This window comes from Anolis carolinensis, chromosome 3, assembly GCF_035594765.1.
Source record: "Anolis carolinensis isolate JA03-04 chromosome 3, rAnoCar3.1.pri, whole genome shotgun sequence".
Lineage (NCBI taxonomy): Eukaryota > Metazoa > Chordata > Lepidosauria > Squamata > Dactyloidae > Anolis > Anolis carolinensis.
The window spans coordinates 32,920,128-32,939,116 of record NC_085843.1 but is presented as its reverse complement, the minus strand read 5'-3'; the positions used below and the strand labels follow the sequence as shown (position 1 = coordinate 32,939,116).

At 40.3% G+C, this 18,989-nt stretch overlaps 1 protein-coding gene across 3 annotated transcripts; it reads right to left on the bottom strand.

Moving 5' to 3' along the window:
• Positions 1-8: 8 nt before the first annotated feature.
• Positions 9-14,917, bottom strand: tex26 (testis expressed 26). Of its 3 annotated transcripts, none has more exons than XM_062974695.1 (7): positions 14,656-14,917; positions 11,154-11,238; positions 8,399-8,561; positions 6,059-6,215; positions 3,363-3,536; positions 2,326-2,487; positions 9-212 (listed from the first exon to the last, which is right to left on the bottom strand). In XM_062974695.1, the coding sequence occupies exons 1-7, from the start codon at positions 14,780-14,782 to the stop codon at positions 52-54; spliced, it is 1,029 nt and encodes a 342-aa protein (XP_062830765.1). In that variant the 5' UTR covers positions 14,783-14,917; the 3' UTR covers positions 9-51. The 3 variants fall into 3 exon arrangements, with proteins under 3 accessions (XP_062830765.1, XP_062830766.1, XP_062830767.1); XM_062974696.1 differs by having other exon boundaries at positions 11,154-11,235; XM_062974697.1 differs by lacking the exons at positions 11,154-11,238; positions 14,656-14,917 and adding an exon at positions 11,476-11,593.
• Between the last annotated feature and the right edge of the window lie 4,072 nt (positions 14,918-18,989).

Here is an 18,989-nt window from a genome sequence, read left to right as displayed (position 1 = left end):
CCAGAATGTAACTCTTCAAAAGGTTTAATGTTAGAGAAACCCGAAGGACATTCAGCCGTAGTTTAGCTGCCCAGAGGATGGCTGGGTTTTCTCCTGACAATTATCACATGCTTTGACTGGATTTTCTTCCATCTTCTTTGAGGAGGAGGAGGAGGAAGGCCTTGGGAATGTTTTGTTGACTTTGTCAAGGAAGTTCTGAAGAATTGCTTTTTCTGCACAAACAATGGAAAGAAGGATCTCACTAAGCTTGAATATTCAGACAAAACAATATCTAAGAATTGTTTCATATTTGAACAGAGAATGAGTTGATTGTGAAAGATGTGGTCTCAAGGCACCCTTGCCTTTTAAAAAAGAGAACACAGGTCACTGGGTGATTTCAAAACGTAATATATAGCAATAGGTGACATTCTTCTGATATTCTCAACAAAGAAAATTTCCCTCCTTATGCAGCAAACAGCAATTCCAGACCACTTTTGATCAGAAGTAGAGCAGTGGAGGAAAGAGTTTAGCCTCCTTTCTCTATACTTGTCTACTTGGATATGGGAAATCATCATTGTATTGAGCTCAGAAGGAAAAGCAAGTGAATGTGCAGCATCCAAAAAGAGGCAAGGAGGCATGACGTTTTTAAGGAAAGGGAAATAAGAAAACCATGCCCAGGGGCCACCCAAACCATGGGATTAGGAATTGATGGATATAGCCAGAAAAAGGAGTTCTACTATATCAGGCTGTCAAATGTTTACTGATGAGTAGAACCGAAAATAATATTCAGCTGCATGATTTCCATATAATGTAGGAGGTAATGTAAATTCAAGACTCTGGGTTTTTTTTTAACCAGAATAATAGTCAAAAGGTGCTTTGAGTGTTTTTTAAGACAGTGTTTCTCAACCTTCCTAATGCTGCAACCCCTTAATACAGTTCCTCATATTGTGGTGACCCCCCAACCATAAAATTATTTTGTTGCTACTTCATAACTGTGATTCTCTTAATGTTATGAATTGTAATATAAATATCTGCTATGCAGGATGTATTTTCATTCACTGGACCAAATTTGACACAAATACCCAATATGTCCAAATTTGAATACTGGTGGGGGGGGGGTGGGTTGATTTTGTCATTTGGTAATTGTAGTTGCTGAGATTTATAGTTCACCTACAATCAAAGAGCATTCTGAACTCCAGCAATGATAGAATTGTCCAAACTTCCCACACAGAACTCCCATGACTAACAGAAAACACTGGGAGCCCCCGGTGGAGTAGTGGGTTAAAGCCTTGTGACTTGAAGGTTGGGCTGCTGATCTGCAAGCTACCAGGTTCGAATCCCACCTGGGGAGAGCGCGGATGAGTTCCCTCTATCAGCTCCAGCTCCATGTGGGGACATGAGAGAAGCCTCCCACAAGGATAGTAAAAACATCAAAACATCCAGGCATCCCCTGGGCAACGTCCTTGCAGACGGCCAATTCTCTCACACCAGAAGCAACTTGCAGTTTCTCAAGTCACTACTGACACACACAAAAATCACATGGGTAAAAATGGCCACTATCACAAAACAAAGAAAAAGTGTACTAGACATGATCTGTAACTCCTAGGATTTCCTACTAAAAAGTGGAGAGAATGAAAAGAACACCTTTGTAATGCCATACATAACCACTGAAAATACAAACTGCTATGGTTCTCTTGCAAACCAGAACTGGAACGAGTCAGGTACCTAGATGGGAATAACAAGGATATCATTTGACTAAAACATTATGCAATATTGTATTCTAATTAAATTCCCAGAGTGACATCACTTATTTATCAAAACAGTAACATCCAGGCACAAAAAGGAAATGACCTACAGGGTTTATAGAAATAGACAAATCTTTAGTGAAAGAAAAGTAGAGAGATGAGATTCCTCTCTCCAAAAGAAGCAAGTGTGGATTGTGAGTGTCCCATATCCAAGGAGTACCAACTGGTTGTGGCTGGGAAGGAAGGAATGAAAGGGAGTGATTGGAAAGGGAGACTGGAAGAGAAGAGACATATACAAATATATAGGCAGATGCCCATTCATTCACTCTTTTGTCAAGCAGCACCTGTTCACTCACGTTGCCCCTCAATACTCACTTAATTTATAGCTCATTTACAAGCTGGTGTATTGTCCATGTTTTCTATTGCCACCCGTTCCACACTCATAAAATTACTCTTTCATCAGCTGAGCAAATGGAAACTTTGCTCATGGAAAAATTAGAACACTTACTTCACATTTAAAAAGGTCTGATAGGCAGGAAGTCTACCAACTTTTAGTTTCACCAATGCCTTTGGCCAGTCAATGGAATACTTTAAGCTTTACCTGGATAAGGAGATCTGTTCACATAGGCTCTAATTTCTTCAGGATCTAAAGAATTCAACACTGATACCATTTCAAGATAATCTTGTCCAAAGTCTCTCTGGTAGGTGGACAGTTGTTTACTGTGTTCATAATTCCAGATCTGAGCAAATGACACTGAAGGAACTGTGGAAACAAGTCAGTAAGAGACACGCGAAAATGTAAAATACTGAAACAAATACTATATGACCTTCATATTTGCAAGAGACATGTTCCTGAATTAACTGTGAAAAGAGAAAACTTTAAACAATAGCAAACCCTACTGAAATAAATGACATCCACTGAAAGTTACCAGAGTTAGTCTGGAGCACCTAGAAAATTCTTAGGAATTTTTTTAGGTTTTCTAGCATGATTCTTTGGTAACTTTCAGCAGAAGCATACCCTATAATTACATAAGAACTAGAAAATTCCTGGAGAGGACATATTTTCTTGGATGTAGATAAGTGAAACCACAGATACCAGTTGCATAGTTATGGGGGCCATACTGTATAAGCCTTTTGGTCTGCATGTCTGATGACTGACCTCCGGTGGCCTAGAATCCTCTGAAGATGCCAGCCACAGATGCAGGTGAAACATCAGGAGAAAATGCTTCTAGAACATGGCCAAACAGCCTGGAAACCATAAAAACTACAGTGATTCTGGCTGTGAAAGCCTATGACAATACAACTCTCAAAATCAACTCTCAAAATCTTGGAACATCTCACCCCTTGGAGAGATGACCTGAGTACAACAAACTGAAGAATATATATAGAATAACTAATATCAGAAGATGGCATCAAATTCATATTCCATCCTGCTAATTCTAATTCTCACACTTTGCCCACTTGATCAAAACTAACTCCCTTTACATTTTCTAATCAAATATGTTAACACAGGAGACCAACAAACATGTGAACAGTGGTGCTCCTGAGAATACTAATTATGTATTGTTTGCACAACAATGGGGTCACTGAACCAAATTTCAAAAGCTGGGACCAAGTCTTGAAGCAAGATATTCTCACCAGCGCCTTTTACTGGAGTGGTGCGCTTTGCATTGCAACCATATTTCCGAGTAAAGTTCTTTAAATCAGGATCATGGGGTTGTGGCTGGAAATTACGCCTGAATTCAGTATCTGGAGGCCTTGGGACCAAGGTTTTCCAATCTGGAGCAGCTATAAAATCATCTTTTGGGGCACCTAGAAAAGTTATAGGGAAATGTCATAATAAATAGAAGAATCCAATGCATTATGTGGAGATAAAATACCATAGTATCAAGTTCTTTATACTACAATGCTCATTTACCAGAGAATAAATTACATGAAATTTAATGATATTTACTTTTAAGTGGCAATACATAGAACTTCAGTGTTAGTTCTTTACAATTCTTACTGTGGACCTCTCACCAATAAATTGTAAGGGAGTGTGGAAATAGTGCAAGTTTCTGCAGTTTGAGCACATTACTTAAGAATCGTATTACAGTAGAGTCTCACTAATCCAAGCCTCGCTTATCCAAGCCTCTGGATAATCCAAGCCATTTTTGTAGTCAATGTTTCCAATATATCGTGATATTTTGGTGCTAAATTCATAAATACAGTAATTACAACATAACATTACTGCGTATTGAACTACTTTTTCTGTCAAATTTGTTGTATAACATGAAGTTTTGGTGCTTAATTTGTAAAATCATAACCTAATTTGATGTTTAATAGGCTTTTCCTTGATCGGTCCTTATAATCCAAGATATTCGCTTATCCAAGCTTCTGCCGGCCCGTTTAGCTTGGATTAGTGAGACTCTACTGTATATCTTTCATATTGTATCTTTATGAGATGAGCCAACAGTGAATGAACTGGCAGGATTATGTCAAATGTAATCCATGAGATAGAGATCAGTTTCAGAAAACGAACTAGGAAATGCTGAAATGACAAGCTGGGTGCTTTCTTTAGACCACATCGAACTTAAAACTAATGAGTATAAATCAGTGCGGGAGAGAATGTGTGAGTGAAAGTATTCTCAGATTTGGCTAATAGATGTGCATGCCAAATCTACTACTGAACCTTTATTGGTCTGAATAAGGACAGCTTCAGTTACAACTAAATCTGAATCTAAGCAGTAGCAAAAATTGCAATGCTTTGACTCCTTGCCTCCTTTTTATATTAAAAGCAGTTGTGTGTGTTTGAGTGGGCATTTGGGTCCAGGTTAAGGCATTGCAAAGGAGGATTCAAATCCTTCTGATTTTAAATGTACCACTTGAAACTGGTATCAGCATGAGAAGTGAGGCCGGTGTATGGAGAAACAATTATAAATATGAAATGTTGTCTGTAAGAATTAGATGGGCCAGCTGAAGAATAACTGGCATTGACCTGTACCATCACCTTTAGTGATAATCCCTCTCATAGGATGGCATGCAGATCCCACTACTGGTCTGCTCTCTTCATGTGATTATTCCATCATTCACTATGGATGAGCAAAACCCATCACTAGTCCCAATCCTGAAACATTCCCATTACCCACCTGGCGTGATGGATCCATTCTGCTTCTTTCCCAGCATGATAGCAGTAACGTGATGTCTGAGAATGGGATTCCCAACTTATTCCCCCCTCGCCCTCATTAATTTCAAGCTGTTTTTTTTCTTATTTAATGTCTTACAGTTATATTAACCTTTTTGTGTTGTTTTGTTTTCCACACAAAAAAATCAGAAGAACAGAATTGTGGAAAGGCAATGTTATAATGGTATGCAGAAGTACGATTGTGGCACCATGAACTACCAAATCAGTGTACGTGTGCGATTTGAGAGATGTGTGATATTGAAAGTGTTCATCCTGGCATGTATCCGCTTATCAATGATAGCACACTGCAGAGAAATAACAGGTCCGTGTAATAAAGCCTAGAGGCAAATGGAGGACATTTCAAGAAGTTTTTTGGAAGCTGAAAATGCAGAGGGAGTTCAGGAGGAATTTTTATTTTGTTGGAAACTGAGGTGTTATATATTTTGTGTGGAACCAGCATAAGACTAGATATTTATTTTGCTATGTAGTAACTCTTTCCTGATTATATTTTCTACCTCTCTTGTTGGAATGTTTTCACTTAAAAATAGAGGAGGGAATTCAGTCACGCATTAACACATCAAACTCACTGATCAACGCAGCTCACTTGTTCAATATATTGGTTACTTTGAGGCTGGAACTGTAGGGCTAACTGGAATAGGGAATTTATTACAAGAATGATCCAAAATGCAACAAAAGCATCCAAATTTTCAGAAGCCTTTGGTGATCCACCAGAAATTAGTAGTAAATTAACAGCTTTCCTTTTACTTATCAGCAATACATTGTGACATTCTGTAGCTTAGTACCAACTCAAGTAAACAATTTCATCTATTGTTGAAAAGTGTGTATGTGTGTGTGTGTGTGTATGTATGTATGTATGTGTGTGTGTGTGTGTGTGTGTGTGTGTGTGTGTATATATATATATATATATATATATATATATATATATATATATATATGAGATGAAAGATCTAAGACATGGCTTATAATGATTTTATATGTAAGAGGAGAGAGTAGGAAAGGGCATGTAGCACTTAAATTAAATGGTTTCTTCCATGTGCAAAAAAGGCTGTCACAATCCCGAGGAATACTTACCTCTCCTATTCTGTATTATACAAGTAACCTCAATGTCATCTTAACTACAGTATTTCAAAAACAAGATGAGAAGCCTTACCTGGTTGTATCCCTAAATAATCTCTTGCATAAGATGTTTTATATTGCCTTTTTAATACTTCCTCAATCTCTTGTTTGCTAATAGGTTTTGTCCAAGGTGAAAAACTTTCCGTAGGCAATGGCATTTCCCCTCGAGGCATTTGCCATATCAGAAACCGCTAAAAATACAATACAGCGAGTGGTTGGAAAGGAGCAGGAAGAAAGCTCAATGTGAAAACAACTGGTTAAAAAAATTATAATCTTCTACTGTAATATGCTTTTAATATTTTTTTTTGCTTAAGATGTTGATTTTCCTAATGTTTTAATGATGGCTATGAGCATAAGCATTTCTCCATTTCACTCACTTTGTATATTATATCGTGGCCCATTTGCTATGGTTTGGTTCCAGGACTTCAGGCTCTCCCAGTGGATACCAAAATCTATGGATCTCAAATTTAAAAGGATTCCTTTAAAAATTGTAATTTCCATACCTGAAATGTTTTTACTCTAATTTTATGTATATCTATGAGAACAGTTGCTCCTCCCTCTTAATATAACATAGGCATATGGCCTGATGAGAGGTTTAACCCTTTGCCCCAAGAGAGCTCCAGATAAGAGTTGAGTTCCTTATGATTTAGCATTTGTTTACTTTACCTGGAGTGAAGTGTGTGACTGAAAGATACTACTATTCTTACTCACATCTAAGCATGCAGCGAGAGCCACCATAGTTATTTGAGTGTTAAATTATGATTCTGGAAACTAGGGTTCAAATCCCATCTAGGCCATAAAAACTGCTGATCTTTGGCAAGTTACACGCTCTGAGCCTCAGAAGAAGCAAAAGCGCATCCCTCTGAACAAATCTTGCCAAGAAAACTCATGTGACAGATCCACCTTTCAGTCATCTTAAGTCAGAAATGACTTGAAGGAACACAATAACTAAGCCTGCAGGAGTCAACTGTCATGAGCCTTAATCTCAAAACACTAACAGAAGAGTATTACAATCCATGGTCAAGTCATGTGTCCAGTCCAGCGTCAAATACCAGAATGCCAATCAATGAGGTTGTGTTCACAAGTCAAGAGCCACAGTCCAAATTCCAAAGATACATAAGAGACAAGTTTCCAAGGTCCATGCATGGATACAGAAGTTGAAATCAGCTAACACACTGCAAATCCTTAAATGCTGCTTTCACAGCTGATCCCAATTGCCTGCTTTCTTCTCAGCAATTCTTGCTGATGCCTTCAGCTGAGCCTTTTCTCTCCTCCATTCCACAAATGAAGGCACAGTTAATTCTTCCTCAGTCAGCTCAAGAGAAGCCTCTTGGGTTTGACCAGCAGACTCAGTAGTAGTTGTTACTTCTGGGTGTGGCTGAGAAAGTTGCTGTTCCTGGCTGGGCTCTAGTTCAACTTAAAGCTAACTTCAAAAACTGTGGCATGGACACTGAGAACTAGGAAGCCCTGGACCTTGAGAGCTCTAACTGGAGGTCAGCTGTGACCAGCAGTGCAGTGGAATTCGAAGAGGCACAAATAGAGGGTGAAAGGGAGAAACGTGCCAACAGGAAGATGTGTCAAGCCAAGCCTGACTGGGACCACCTTCCACCTGGAAACGTATGCCCTCACTGTAGAATAGTGGTTCTCAGCCTGGGGTCCCCAGATGATTTTGGCCTTCAATTCCCAGTAATCTTAACAGCTAGTAAACTGGCTGGGATTTCTGGGAGTTGTAGGCCAAAAACATCTGGGGACCCCCAGGTTGAGAACCACTGCTATAGAAGAACATGTGGGTCAGAAATAGGACTCCACAGTCACCTACGTACCCACCGCCAAGACACTACACTTGGAGGGCCATCATACTCGGACAACGAGGGATTGCCTACGTAAGTATAGTTCAACAGCCAAGCTGTCCATGACATCAACCTAGATATGGCCCATCATATATGAGAAAGTGAAGTTTTAATCTTACCCCTCTCAGTGTTTTTTTAATTGGGCCTCTTGCAAATAACTTTTTAAAAAAAACAGAAAAAAATACTCTAGTAATATCAAGGCATTTTTTTCACATCTTCATTCCCATACAGAGTAGCCTACATTAAAAATCAGCGGAGAACGGAATTTAGATCTTCCTTATCTTGCACAGTAAACCCAATCTAGATCGGGTCTCATATGTATATTGTGAGTTAAAATGGAAAATATTTTTAAACCATGATGTTACATCTGTAATATTCATTTTAACTTTTATGTCCCCTAGAATCTTCTTTGAGGAGTAGTTTGAGAACTAAACTGTAACAGGTGATTACATACGAGATAAAATTTAAATCTGAAGCACTTGTAAAATAAAATATATAATATAAAAATACACTGCATTCATTACGTTGCCAGGCTGAGGGTTGTTTCTCCTTATTCCCGACGCACTGCCACTCCTTATAGGTTCTGCCTTGGAATAAGGCTTCCAGCAGTATTCATCTGTATAAATATTCCTTGCAGTTGGTTCATCCACTTGAAAGGGAATCACATGCCCTGTCCCTGCTCTGGCACTGCAAAGAGCAATATAGATTAAAAATTAATGTTACTTTTAAAGATATTTAAATCTGAAGATACCTCTCAATTTATGTTGATTTTTAAAGTATAGTTAATGCAAAGACAATGTTTTCATTAATCTAATCCAGGAACAAGTGAGTTACAATCCACAGGAGTGCGTGTGGCCTCCCAAGGGTAAATAAAACTGCTGTCAAATGTTTTCTAGGACCCCTTCTACACTACCATATAAAATCCAGACTATCTTATTTGAACTAGATTATATGGCAGTGTGGAAGGGGCCTTAATTGCCCCAACTGTTAGGAATTCAGTCCAAAACACCCGGAGGACCAAAGGTTAAGAAATTCTGCCCTAGAGTACATTTGGGGATAAATTGGGGCAAACACTTAAGAAAATTATGGTAGGAGGGAAAAATATGGTGGGAATTTGTTACCCAAATTGTTCAGTCTGCTATAACTAACAAATGAGCAATTCTGGCAGAATGAGGGGCAATTGTTCTGTTTCTTAGACCATTACTGGAAACATGCATTACCAAAATTGCTCCCAAAACAAACAAGAGCGAGCTGCAAACCCATTTCTGGTTTTACAAAATGTCAGAGAGCAAGAGGGCACTGCAAACTATTTGAAAGACAAATTTCTGCTTCTGGAAACTTTGAGTCGGAAAAAGAGACTTTTGTTCCAGTAGCTGGCAATACACAACTTATCAAGTATACTGTTGCATCAGTAAAGTTCCCCCAAAATTGAAGCGACACAAAGACTTCATTGAAAGGCCACACACTGCCTATTAGGAAGAGACTGATAGAAAGAGTGTGGATATAATGGGCTTTTTATTCAATATTTATTTGGAAAGTTAAGTCAAGAGGAAGTTAAGAAAGCCATCAGAGGGCTGAAATCATTTTGGGATGCCCTGTGCCTCTTTTGAGAAATCTGATTGGCAATTTCAAGCTTCCTGCTTTTGATGGTTCTTTAGCTTTTGACTGAGTGACCCTTTAAGTGGAGGACAACTTCAAATAGAGACCAACCCTCTATACTATTGCGCCAAATTGCTATGTGTGTGTGTAAAGAAATCCTTGCACAAACATGTTTGCAGGAAATCTCTGCAAAAGAGCTCAGCTTTGCAGAGGAAAAGCCACGCCTAAAACAATGTATCGGTTTGATGGCAGATGGCTGGATTTGTCAGTTGGATTCGTCAGTTGGGATATGAGCTTGCTGGGAGAGCACAGGAAAAGGACAGGCTCTCTAATAGCTACAGTCAAATAGCTGATTTAAATATGCTATGCTGGATATATTTTGAATGCTGATTGATTAGTTATTGATCCTATGCAACTACAAGGACATTGTACGATTGCTGAACTGTTTATTTGACTTCAACAAGCAGCAGTAAAGTTTCCTTTTGTTCTTTTAATTCCTCTGCCTGGTCTGAGTCTTTTACACATGGTGTTAACTGGACTCTGCTGATTCCGCTGTACACTCACCTGGTAACATATACAATGGAATACACGGCTATCCAAACTATCATACGAATTTCAACTGGAAAAATAGGTTGAAATCAGTTGGATTTTCAAACCAAGAAATAGGTATCAGCCGAAGATGAAATTTGGCAGGAAACAGGCATTTGCCCTTGGTCCATATCAAGAGCGCTTAGGGCCCTTCCACACAGCCCTATAACCCAGAATATCAAGGCAGAAACCCCACAATATCTTCTTTGAACTGGGTTATCTGAGTCCACACTGCCATATATTCCAGTTCAAAGAAGATTATGTGAGATTTTATTCAGCTGTGTGGAAGGAGCCTTAGTAGAGTTAGGGATCACTTGGACCCCTTCCACACAGCTGAATAAAATCCCATATTATGTGCTTTGAACTGGAATATATGGCAGTATCGACTCAAATAACCCAGTTCAAAGAAGATACTGTGGGGTTTCTGCCTTGATATTCTGGGTTATATGACTGTGTGGAAGGGTCCTCGGTTTCTTCATGCCTAAGGAGTGTTGTATAACACAAAGTTTTGGTGCTTTAATTTGTAAAATCATAACCTAATTTGATGTTTAATAGGCTTTTCCTTAATCCCTCCTTATTATCCAAGATATTCGCTTATCCAAGCTTCCGCCGGCCCGTTTAGCTTGCATAAGTGAGACTCTACTGTATGTAGTTTGTGCTATACATAGATTAGGGAACTTGTGGCTCCTCTTGCCCCTTGCTTTGGTGGCTAGCGAAGATGGAAGTTGCAGTCCAAAAACATATGGAAACCCACATGTTCCCCATCCCTGGTCTATACATTGTGATACAACTGAATTTTAATATATTTTAAATCCCACTTCTGATAAAAGAGCAGCTGTTTAAAGGGCTATTTCACAGGAGACTGATTTGGAAGCATAAGAAAACAATGGAAAACAGTATTGCTCTCCATTAAACAGACCTTTAAGTGGAATAAAGCCTTTTAAAAGCTGCCATTGCTTTTACTGGTTGTGCTTGATAAGGCATTTGGGGTTGGTGAGCATACTGCTTGTAAGCTGCACATTCAACAAGAATCTGAAAGCAAAAACCATGAAATGACAGAGTTTGAAATTGGTTAAATGAATGTCACCTTACCAATCTCCATCCACATCTGTTGCTGGTTTAAAGACAAACTCGTGTTTCATTGTTGATTCATAAGGATCCCAGTTTATTTTACCTACTAAAGACAGTACTTGTTAAGTGCTATAAATGCTAAACTCATCCTAGTCTTAAAATTGCAATTAACCTACATGTCCCAAACTGCTCAAGTATCTTGACACCAAGAAAGTCTGATGAGATCCAGATCAGGACTGTGGACCATTTGCCTAATGTCATAATACATGTATATATTGTTAGCTGCATGGTCGTCATCATATATAGCTTAGTCCTCAGGTATGAATATAGAAACTATTCTTACATTTTAGCCAGTTCATGAATTTCCTTGTCCTGCATTTTCTTTTCTTTCTCTGATCAGCCAACTGGCACTGACAGAATTTTTATAAAAGCAACATTCAGAATCTGTTCTGGTTTAGTTAAAGAGACAAAACCCAAAGAATTTTACTTCCTTTAAAAATCAAAGTGGCAAGGCCTTATTAATGCAATTCTAGGCATGGTATTACAACTAATTACAAATAATTAATGTAAGTGTAAAGGTGAGCTATGAACATAATTCAAAAGGTACCGCAATACATTTGTTCATCTGTAAGATGCCACAAGGCTCTCAGCTGGTTTCATACAGAGGACTCACATAGTTACTCTCTAGAAATATTTTCAAATGATATTCTTATCCATGATTCAAAGCAAGAACCAGAAGGGTACTGTTCCATTATCCAGGCGGAGGCCAAAAGAGGGCGTTAGAGAAAGAGAATAGTCCACTTTATGGGGGTGGAGGGTGGGTTGAAGGAGGAAAACCATTTCTCCCTGTTTTCCTGTTATTCTTCCCACCCAAGTTGCTGTCATGGAAACTACCCTGGTTTATATGAGAAGGGGGAGGGGGAAATAACCAGCAAAAATGGGGGAAATGGTTTTCCTCCTTCAACCCCCCTCCCCCCCATAAAATGGACTATCCCTCTCTCTAGCACCCCCTGGTGGCCTCCGCCTGGATAATGGAATGGTACCAAGAGAAGAAAAGAAATACAACTGCATAACTGACTACATAACTGCTTATATAATGAATCCGTCTATCTATTTATATAAAAAGCAATGTAGGTATGTATGTGTGTCTGTTTATACCACAAAGGCTCAGCAGCAGTCACAACAGCCAGGGGCTGGATGGGTTCCCTGATGACTTAAGAGTCAGATTGGATTGTGGGCTTTCCTGGTATTCATTCAGATTCAGGCCAAGAAACTGAAACCATGTCAGATAGAAATGCAGGCACAGATTCAAGGCCTGAGAATCTAATTGCCTCTGAACCTCAAAGCCAGGCACAGGAGTTGGAATCTTCCTTTCTTGATAAGGAGTCTAGCGAAGACAAATTGATGAGAAACTCTCACACGAAAGCACCTTGTGATACTGACCTCAGCAAGGAGGCATGTTTGCAGATTAGAGCAGATAGCCAGCTTCGTAGATCAACACAGCTTCATGGGAAGCAGAAATTTCAGGCAGATGTAACACTTTCATGTCTGTTTATTAGGAGCTAACGAACACTCTGATTTCAGTTCAGGCAATGTGGCTTTCAAGTACAGCTAGGCCTAGGTTCTCTATTTCTGTTTCAAGTCTTGATTTTGGGATTCAAGCATTCTGGAAGTTCTTCATGTTCTTGTTTGTATTCTTGTTCAAGTTTTGCTTATGAATTTAAGCTGGCTTTGTATTTTGGGACTATCTTTACTATCTTGCTTTTGGATTTACAAGAAACAATTGATTGCCAACTTTTTGGATTCTATACCTTATTTCCTTATCCCTGCTTTTTACTATATATTTTTTGTTTGTTTGTTTTTTTGTTGTTTTGCAATAAGACGTTTGTCTTTACTCTGGACTCTTGTGTGGTGCTATGATTATAGGTGGCTTCAGGCCTGGGGTGTGACAGGCTGCTGCTATATGAAATGGCCCTCTGTGATGTCAGGGGCATCTCCAACACCCTGGCAAGGTCAGGTATGTATGCTAGTTTTAAAGAAAATCCTTTAAGTATTTTACATATGCATTTATTTTAGCAATATATTTGTTTAAAAAACAAAACATACAAGTGGATAAAATGTAATTCCTAGTATCTAATTTGTGCGAAGACATTTGCAATTATTTCTAGCCTGTACCATGGAGGGGGTTGTCAACTTCATGCTGAATTGCAAGTCCTACCAGCCCTAGCCAGCACCTACAGTGGTGAGTAATGCTAACAGTTCAATCAACTGGAGCAGTGGTTCTCAACCTGTGGGCCCCCAGATGTTTTGGCCTTCAATTCCCAGTAATCCTAACAGCTGATAAACTGACTGGGATTTTTGGGAGTTGTAGGCCAAAACACCTGGGGGCCCACAGGTTGAGAACCACTGATCTGGAGGGCTGTATCATTCCCATCACTGCTGCAACAGGCACACAGGTAACATTTTAACTGGGATTGCTCTTCTGGATATGGGTAGAATCCCAGATCTGGGTTTTGGCAGCTTTTCTGAACATGGATAGAAGCCCTGGTTTGGGTTTTGGCAGGTAGAGGGTTAGGCTGACACAAGATCCTTCCTCTTCTTGGTTATTCTATGATTTAAGGCCCTATCTACACTTATCATTTAACACAGTTCGAACCTAGCTTCAACCCAGACAACAAACTCCCACAAAAGCACACAAAACGAAGCCCTTAATGCACACTAGTGCTCTGGGTTTGTGTAATCAGCATTTCCTTCCAAAACCAGCCACCTCTTTTATACCTTGCCTTAGCAAATTATAACCAAATAAAGATAGCTATGGTGAACCATGAAAAGGATACAGAAGTTGAGAATCCCTTGTCTGGAATGATTGGAAGCAGAGTGATTTGGGATTTAATTTTCTTATCAGAGCACTTTTATTTGCATATTCGTATGAAAATGGAGATAGGACAACATGGAAGTCATATATGCTATAGATATTTCTCAGGGTGCATCTACAGTGCAGAATTAAACACCATTTTAACCCCCCCCCCCTTTGCTCAATCTTATGGGATCCTGGGATTTGTAGTTTGGTGAAGCACCCGCACTCTGACAGATAAGGCTCAAGCCCAGGCATGGGCAAACTTCGTCCCTCCAGGTGTTTTGGACTCCAGCTCCCACAATTCCTAACAGCTGGTTGAAGTCTAAACTCCTGGAGGGCCAAAGTTGGCCCACGCCTGGTATAGACAGAATAAATCAGTGGTTCCCCAGACTTTGGTCTTCCATTAAATGACTTCAACTCCCAGGAGCCCCCATGAAGCTTAGCCAAAAAAAAGGTTAAACATGTGGTGGACCAAAGTTTGGAAAACCCTGTGCTTTTGGACTAGATGGCCCATGTGGTCTCTTCCAACTCTACTACTCTATGATTCATACCCCCCGCATTTTTGAATGGTTTGTTCCTTGCTCCTTTGGCTAAACAAGGGAGGGAAAAAACGCCAAGGCGCATGCGTGCTTCCTTCCCGCGCGTGCGCGCCACAGCCATTCTCACCAGCAGGGGGCGCTGTTCGAGCGGACTTGGGTCTGCGGAGAGGAGCTGAGGCGGGAGGCGGTGGCGCAGCCGTTGCTCCGTGGATGGGGGGCAGGAGCGGGCGCTCTTCTTTCTCGGGGGGCTCCATGAAGACTTCCCAGCCTAATGGCTCCCCACGTTTGGCCTCCTTCCCTCCTTGCAGGCCCTCTGCTTTCGGGTGTTGCCAGTTCAGGGAGCAACCCGAGCTGCTGGGAAGTGAGGGCCGCTACTGCGCCTGCGCGCAGGCCTCACCTGCCTTTTGGGTTGCCCTGGTTGCGGGCCTGTTCGTATTGTGACTGAGGGAGGAACCAGAGATGGCGTTGCCAAGGTAGCACAAGGCCAACTTAGCCTGCAAGCCATTTGTTAATTTATTTATTTAACGTGTCAGAAGCGAACTGAGACTCCAGATATAATGTATAGAAAATTTACAAAGTTAAAAACTTGGCATTATGCTAAATGCCGAGACCCCTGGTGGCACAGTGTGTTAAAGCGCTGAGCTGCTGAACTTGCAGACCGAAAGGTCCCAGGTTCAAATCTCGGGAGCGGAATGAGCGCCCGCTGTTAGCCCCAGCTCCTGCCAACCTAGCAGTTTGAAAACATGCAAATGTGAGTAGATCAATAGGTACCGCTCCGGCGGGAAGGTAACGACATTCCATGCAGTCATGCTGGCCACATGACCTTGGAGGTGTCTATGGACAACGCCAGCTCTTCGGCTTAGAAATGGAGATGAGCACCAACCCCCAGAATTGGTCACGACTGGACTTAACATCAGGGGAAACCTTTACCTTTATACTAAATGTCCTTTGACCAGAAGCCGACTACTTGAAGGGCCTCTGGTGTTGCTATAAGAAGGTCCTCCATTGTGCATGTGGCAGGGCTCAGACTGCATTGTAACAGGTGGTCTGTGGTTTGCTCTTCTCCACACTCGCATGTTGTGGACTCCACTTTGTGGCCCTATTTCCTAAGCTTGGCTTTGCATCTCGTGGTGCCAGAGCGCAGTCTGTTCAGCGCCTTCCAAGTCACCTAGTCTTCTGTGTGCCCAGGAAGGGGTTTCTTATCCATTTTTTTCGTGTCAGGAGCGACTTGAGAAACAGCAAGTTGCTTCTGGTGTGAGAGAATTGGCCATCTGCAAGGAAATTGCCCAGGGTACGTCTGAATGTTTGATGTTTTACCAAAATCCTTATGGGAGGCTTCTCACATGTCCCCGCATGGGGAGCTGGAGTTGACAGAAGGAGCTCACCTGCTCTCCCTGGATTTGAATCTCCAACCTGTCGGCCAAGTCCTGCTGGCACATGGGTTGGAGTCCCCAAACTAAGACCCTTGGGCTGGATGTGGCCCTCCAAGGTCATTTATCTGCCCCCACCTTCAGTTTTAGACTTAGGCTCGCCTTAAGTCTGAAATGACTTGAAGGCACACAATAACAACAACAGTCGTAATTAGCTTGACTATCTCATCAGTAAGAAGCAGGCCCACACTTCCCATTGAAATCCTGGTAGGTTTATGTTGATTAAAATTGTTCTTATTTTTAAATATTATATTGTTCTTTCATTGGGTTTTCTTTGTTTTACAAATAATACATGCGCAGTGTGCATAGGAATTTGTTCGTATTTTTTTTCAAACTATAGCCCCCCCCCCCCCCCCCAAACACTCTGAGGGACTGTGGACCAGACTCCTGCTATAAACGTTTGAGGATCCCTGGTTTAACCCACTGCACCACTGGGGGAAATCTGATATCAGCCACTAATTGAGGTTCTGCGTTATAACCTTCGACTTCATCAGATTGCTTTCATTGCTGCGAATTGAGTTTGAAGTGTAAAAGTAGTTTGAACTCATTCAGTAATGGGTGGGGAATAGGAGGTGAATCTTGCATTTTCCTGTAGACTCGGGCAGAAACCAACTGCTACAGCTTCATAAAGTATGTCTGTTATTCCTAATTAATAATTTTTGCTGTCTTGTCCTTGTTTCAATGTTGCTTGGTTACATGTGCCCTGGGTTTCATCTCTGAAATGTGGGAGGTTATAAACCTAACAGTGTAGAAAGCTCATTTGGTGTTTGAGAACCTTGATTTTGAGAGTGATTAAAAATATTTCTAATATGGGCATCTTGTCTACAAATTCCCACTTCAATCACTAATACAATTTTTTTGTTGCTACAGTCCCTGAGATTCTTGCATGACTAGCAACTCTGTAGTATCTTAACATTATCTTCTCTAGAAAGTGTGTTATAAAAAATATGTTATAAAATACAAATCACAGAGGTGTTAACATTAGAGTTATGGTTCCAGTTAGAGTTATGGAATATAATCATGGGATGGATATTTCTGGGCATTTGGTTAGAAAGCATGAGTAATATCTGAGTAATCTCTTTGATGAAATGATTCATGTCACTATTGCATTATTTCATTGCACTGTGGTAAAAACATGTTTTTTAGGGCAGATTGCCATCTTAAGTACACCCTACTTAATTACATAATGGATTTAATCAGTAACACATTTGTCTTGAGATAGCATTAAGAGGGCTTGTCATGGTTAGTATTTTGTTTTTTGGCCAAATACTGATTGATGCAAGCTGTATATTTCACATCATGCAGACAGAACTGGGTCTGCTAGTTAAATTTAGTATTTCATGTCATGGTCATTTGGTATTTGAACAGTGAAGCATTATGCAACAATCAGAAATCCTGCTGAAAATATTTTTTGAAAAGCAGATATTCCTCAAAATTTCAGGACACTTGTGACCAAGTGACATCAAGATGTGGTCACAATGGCAGAAGTTATTAATGAGGAAAAACACATAAACTAGGAAAAGCAGCAGCAGTTTGCCCAGAGTCCCTATGGGGAGATAAAGCGGGATATAAATAGAGTTTCTCCCTGCCGCTCTCTCCCCCCCCCCCTTCTCTCTCTCCCTCTCCCAATCTCTCCCTATTGGGAAGGATAAAATTCAGCTCCTTCCTATTCTGTCCCCCCTGCAGCAATAGATGCAAACTTAGGACAAAAGAGGAATGTGATAGGGGGGAGAAATGAGCATTTTACAAGCAGCTGAACAAATGTGGCCACAGAAAAGTAATTGGAACTGTCCTTGTTAAATTGGGAGAGTTGGGCGGTATCTTACGTTTCACCAAAGTGCAACTTGAAAACTATAGTTGTATGAACTCCCTTGTTCTAAAGAAAACATTTTCATCATTAGTCATAAAATGTCTATATTTTATGCAATATTAGGTTTCCTGTCAACAGAACAAAGGCAGCAACTTGTTATTTATCCCCCTGTATCGTTTTTCATTCACTTTTAATCTCTTTTTTTTTTGGTAACAGAAGAAATGCTAGTCAGCTGAAGGTGGAAGCTTTCCTTTGGCTTGCTTGAATGTAAGATAATGTATTGTGTGGCATATCTGTCCTCAGTTTGAGTGATGTAGACTTACTGGCTATGGAGAAAAGTTTGGTGGCCAACCAGTTCTACCACAAGCCTTCATTTCCCTTCATAGCTAACCTGAACAATATGGTGCTAAAGACTGTTTGTGTTCTCTTCCACAGCTATAAGGATTGTTTGCAGATCCTACACACGCCTCAGTACACTTGATTTTTTTCAGTATCTTTGGAGAGAATCTAAGTAGCACAGCATGAACTTGCATAGTCACCTCCTTAAAGCAGATGTGGGAATCATATGACCTTCCAGTGATTGGTCTGCCATATAACATTGGTTTTAAATTAATTACACTAATTCTTCTACACTTCCAGCCTAAATGTAAGGTGCTGGACATGACATGCTCTAAACAGTTTAGCTATTGATACTTGAAAAAGCACCCCTTGTTTATCCTTGCCCAAGAATGGGAAGGAATACGAAGAGCTTTTCTTTTTGTCCCACCATTAGGTGGCAATACATTGTGGGAGCATTGGGAAAGGGCATTTTTTGTTGTGGAATGTTCTCTTGATTCGTATAAACCTGGCTTCATTCAATGTCAAGTTTTTTATCATGTCAGAAATGAATTGAGGCAAGTCGCTTTGGGGTGTGAGAGAATCAGCCATCTACAGAGATGTTGCCCAGGGGACGCCCGGATGTGTTACCATCCTGCTGGGAGACTTCTCTCACTGTCAAGTTAAAACACTGTCTTTGAGTATATCCTTTGAGATCTAATGATTTTACCAATGATATACATGCCTTAATGTGTTATATCTTTAATATACATATATTACAGAGTCTGAAAAATAGGTTTTGAATGTTTTTCGTTTTATTTTATTGTGTGCCACCTTTAGTTTTTTCAATATGGGGTGAATACTTTAGGAAAAAAATACATACAAGAATTTTATAGCCAAGTTACT

Coding starts and splice junctions, on each gene's coding strand:
- tex26 (XM_062974695.1), bottom strand. CDS start 14,782: ATGGAGCCCCCCGAGAAAGAAGAGCGCCCGCTCCTGCCCCCCATCCAC. Junction 2,488..3,362: donor CACTCCAGTAAAAGGCGCTG/GTGAGAATATCT, acceptor TTGTTTCCACAG/TTCCTTCAGTGTCATTTGCT. Junction 213..2,325: donor GAACAGATCTCCTTATCCAG/GTAAAGCTTAAA, acceptor TTGTTTGTGCAG/AAAAAGCAATTCTTCAGAAC.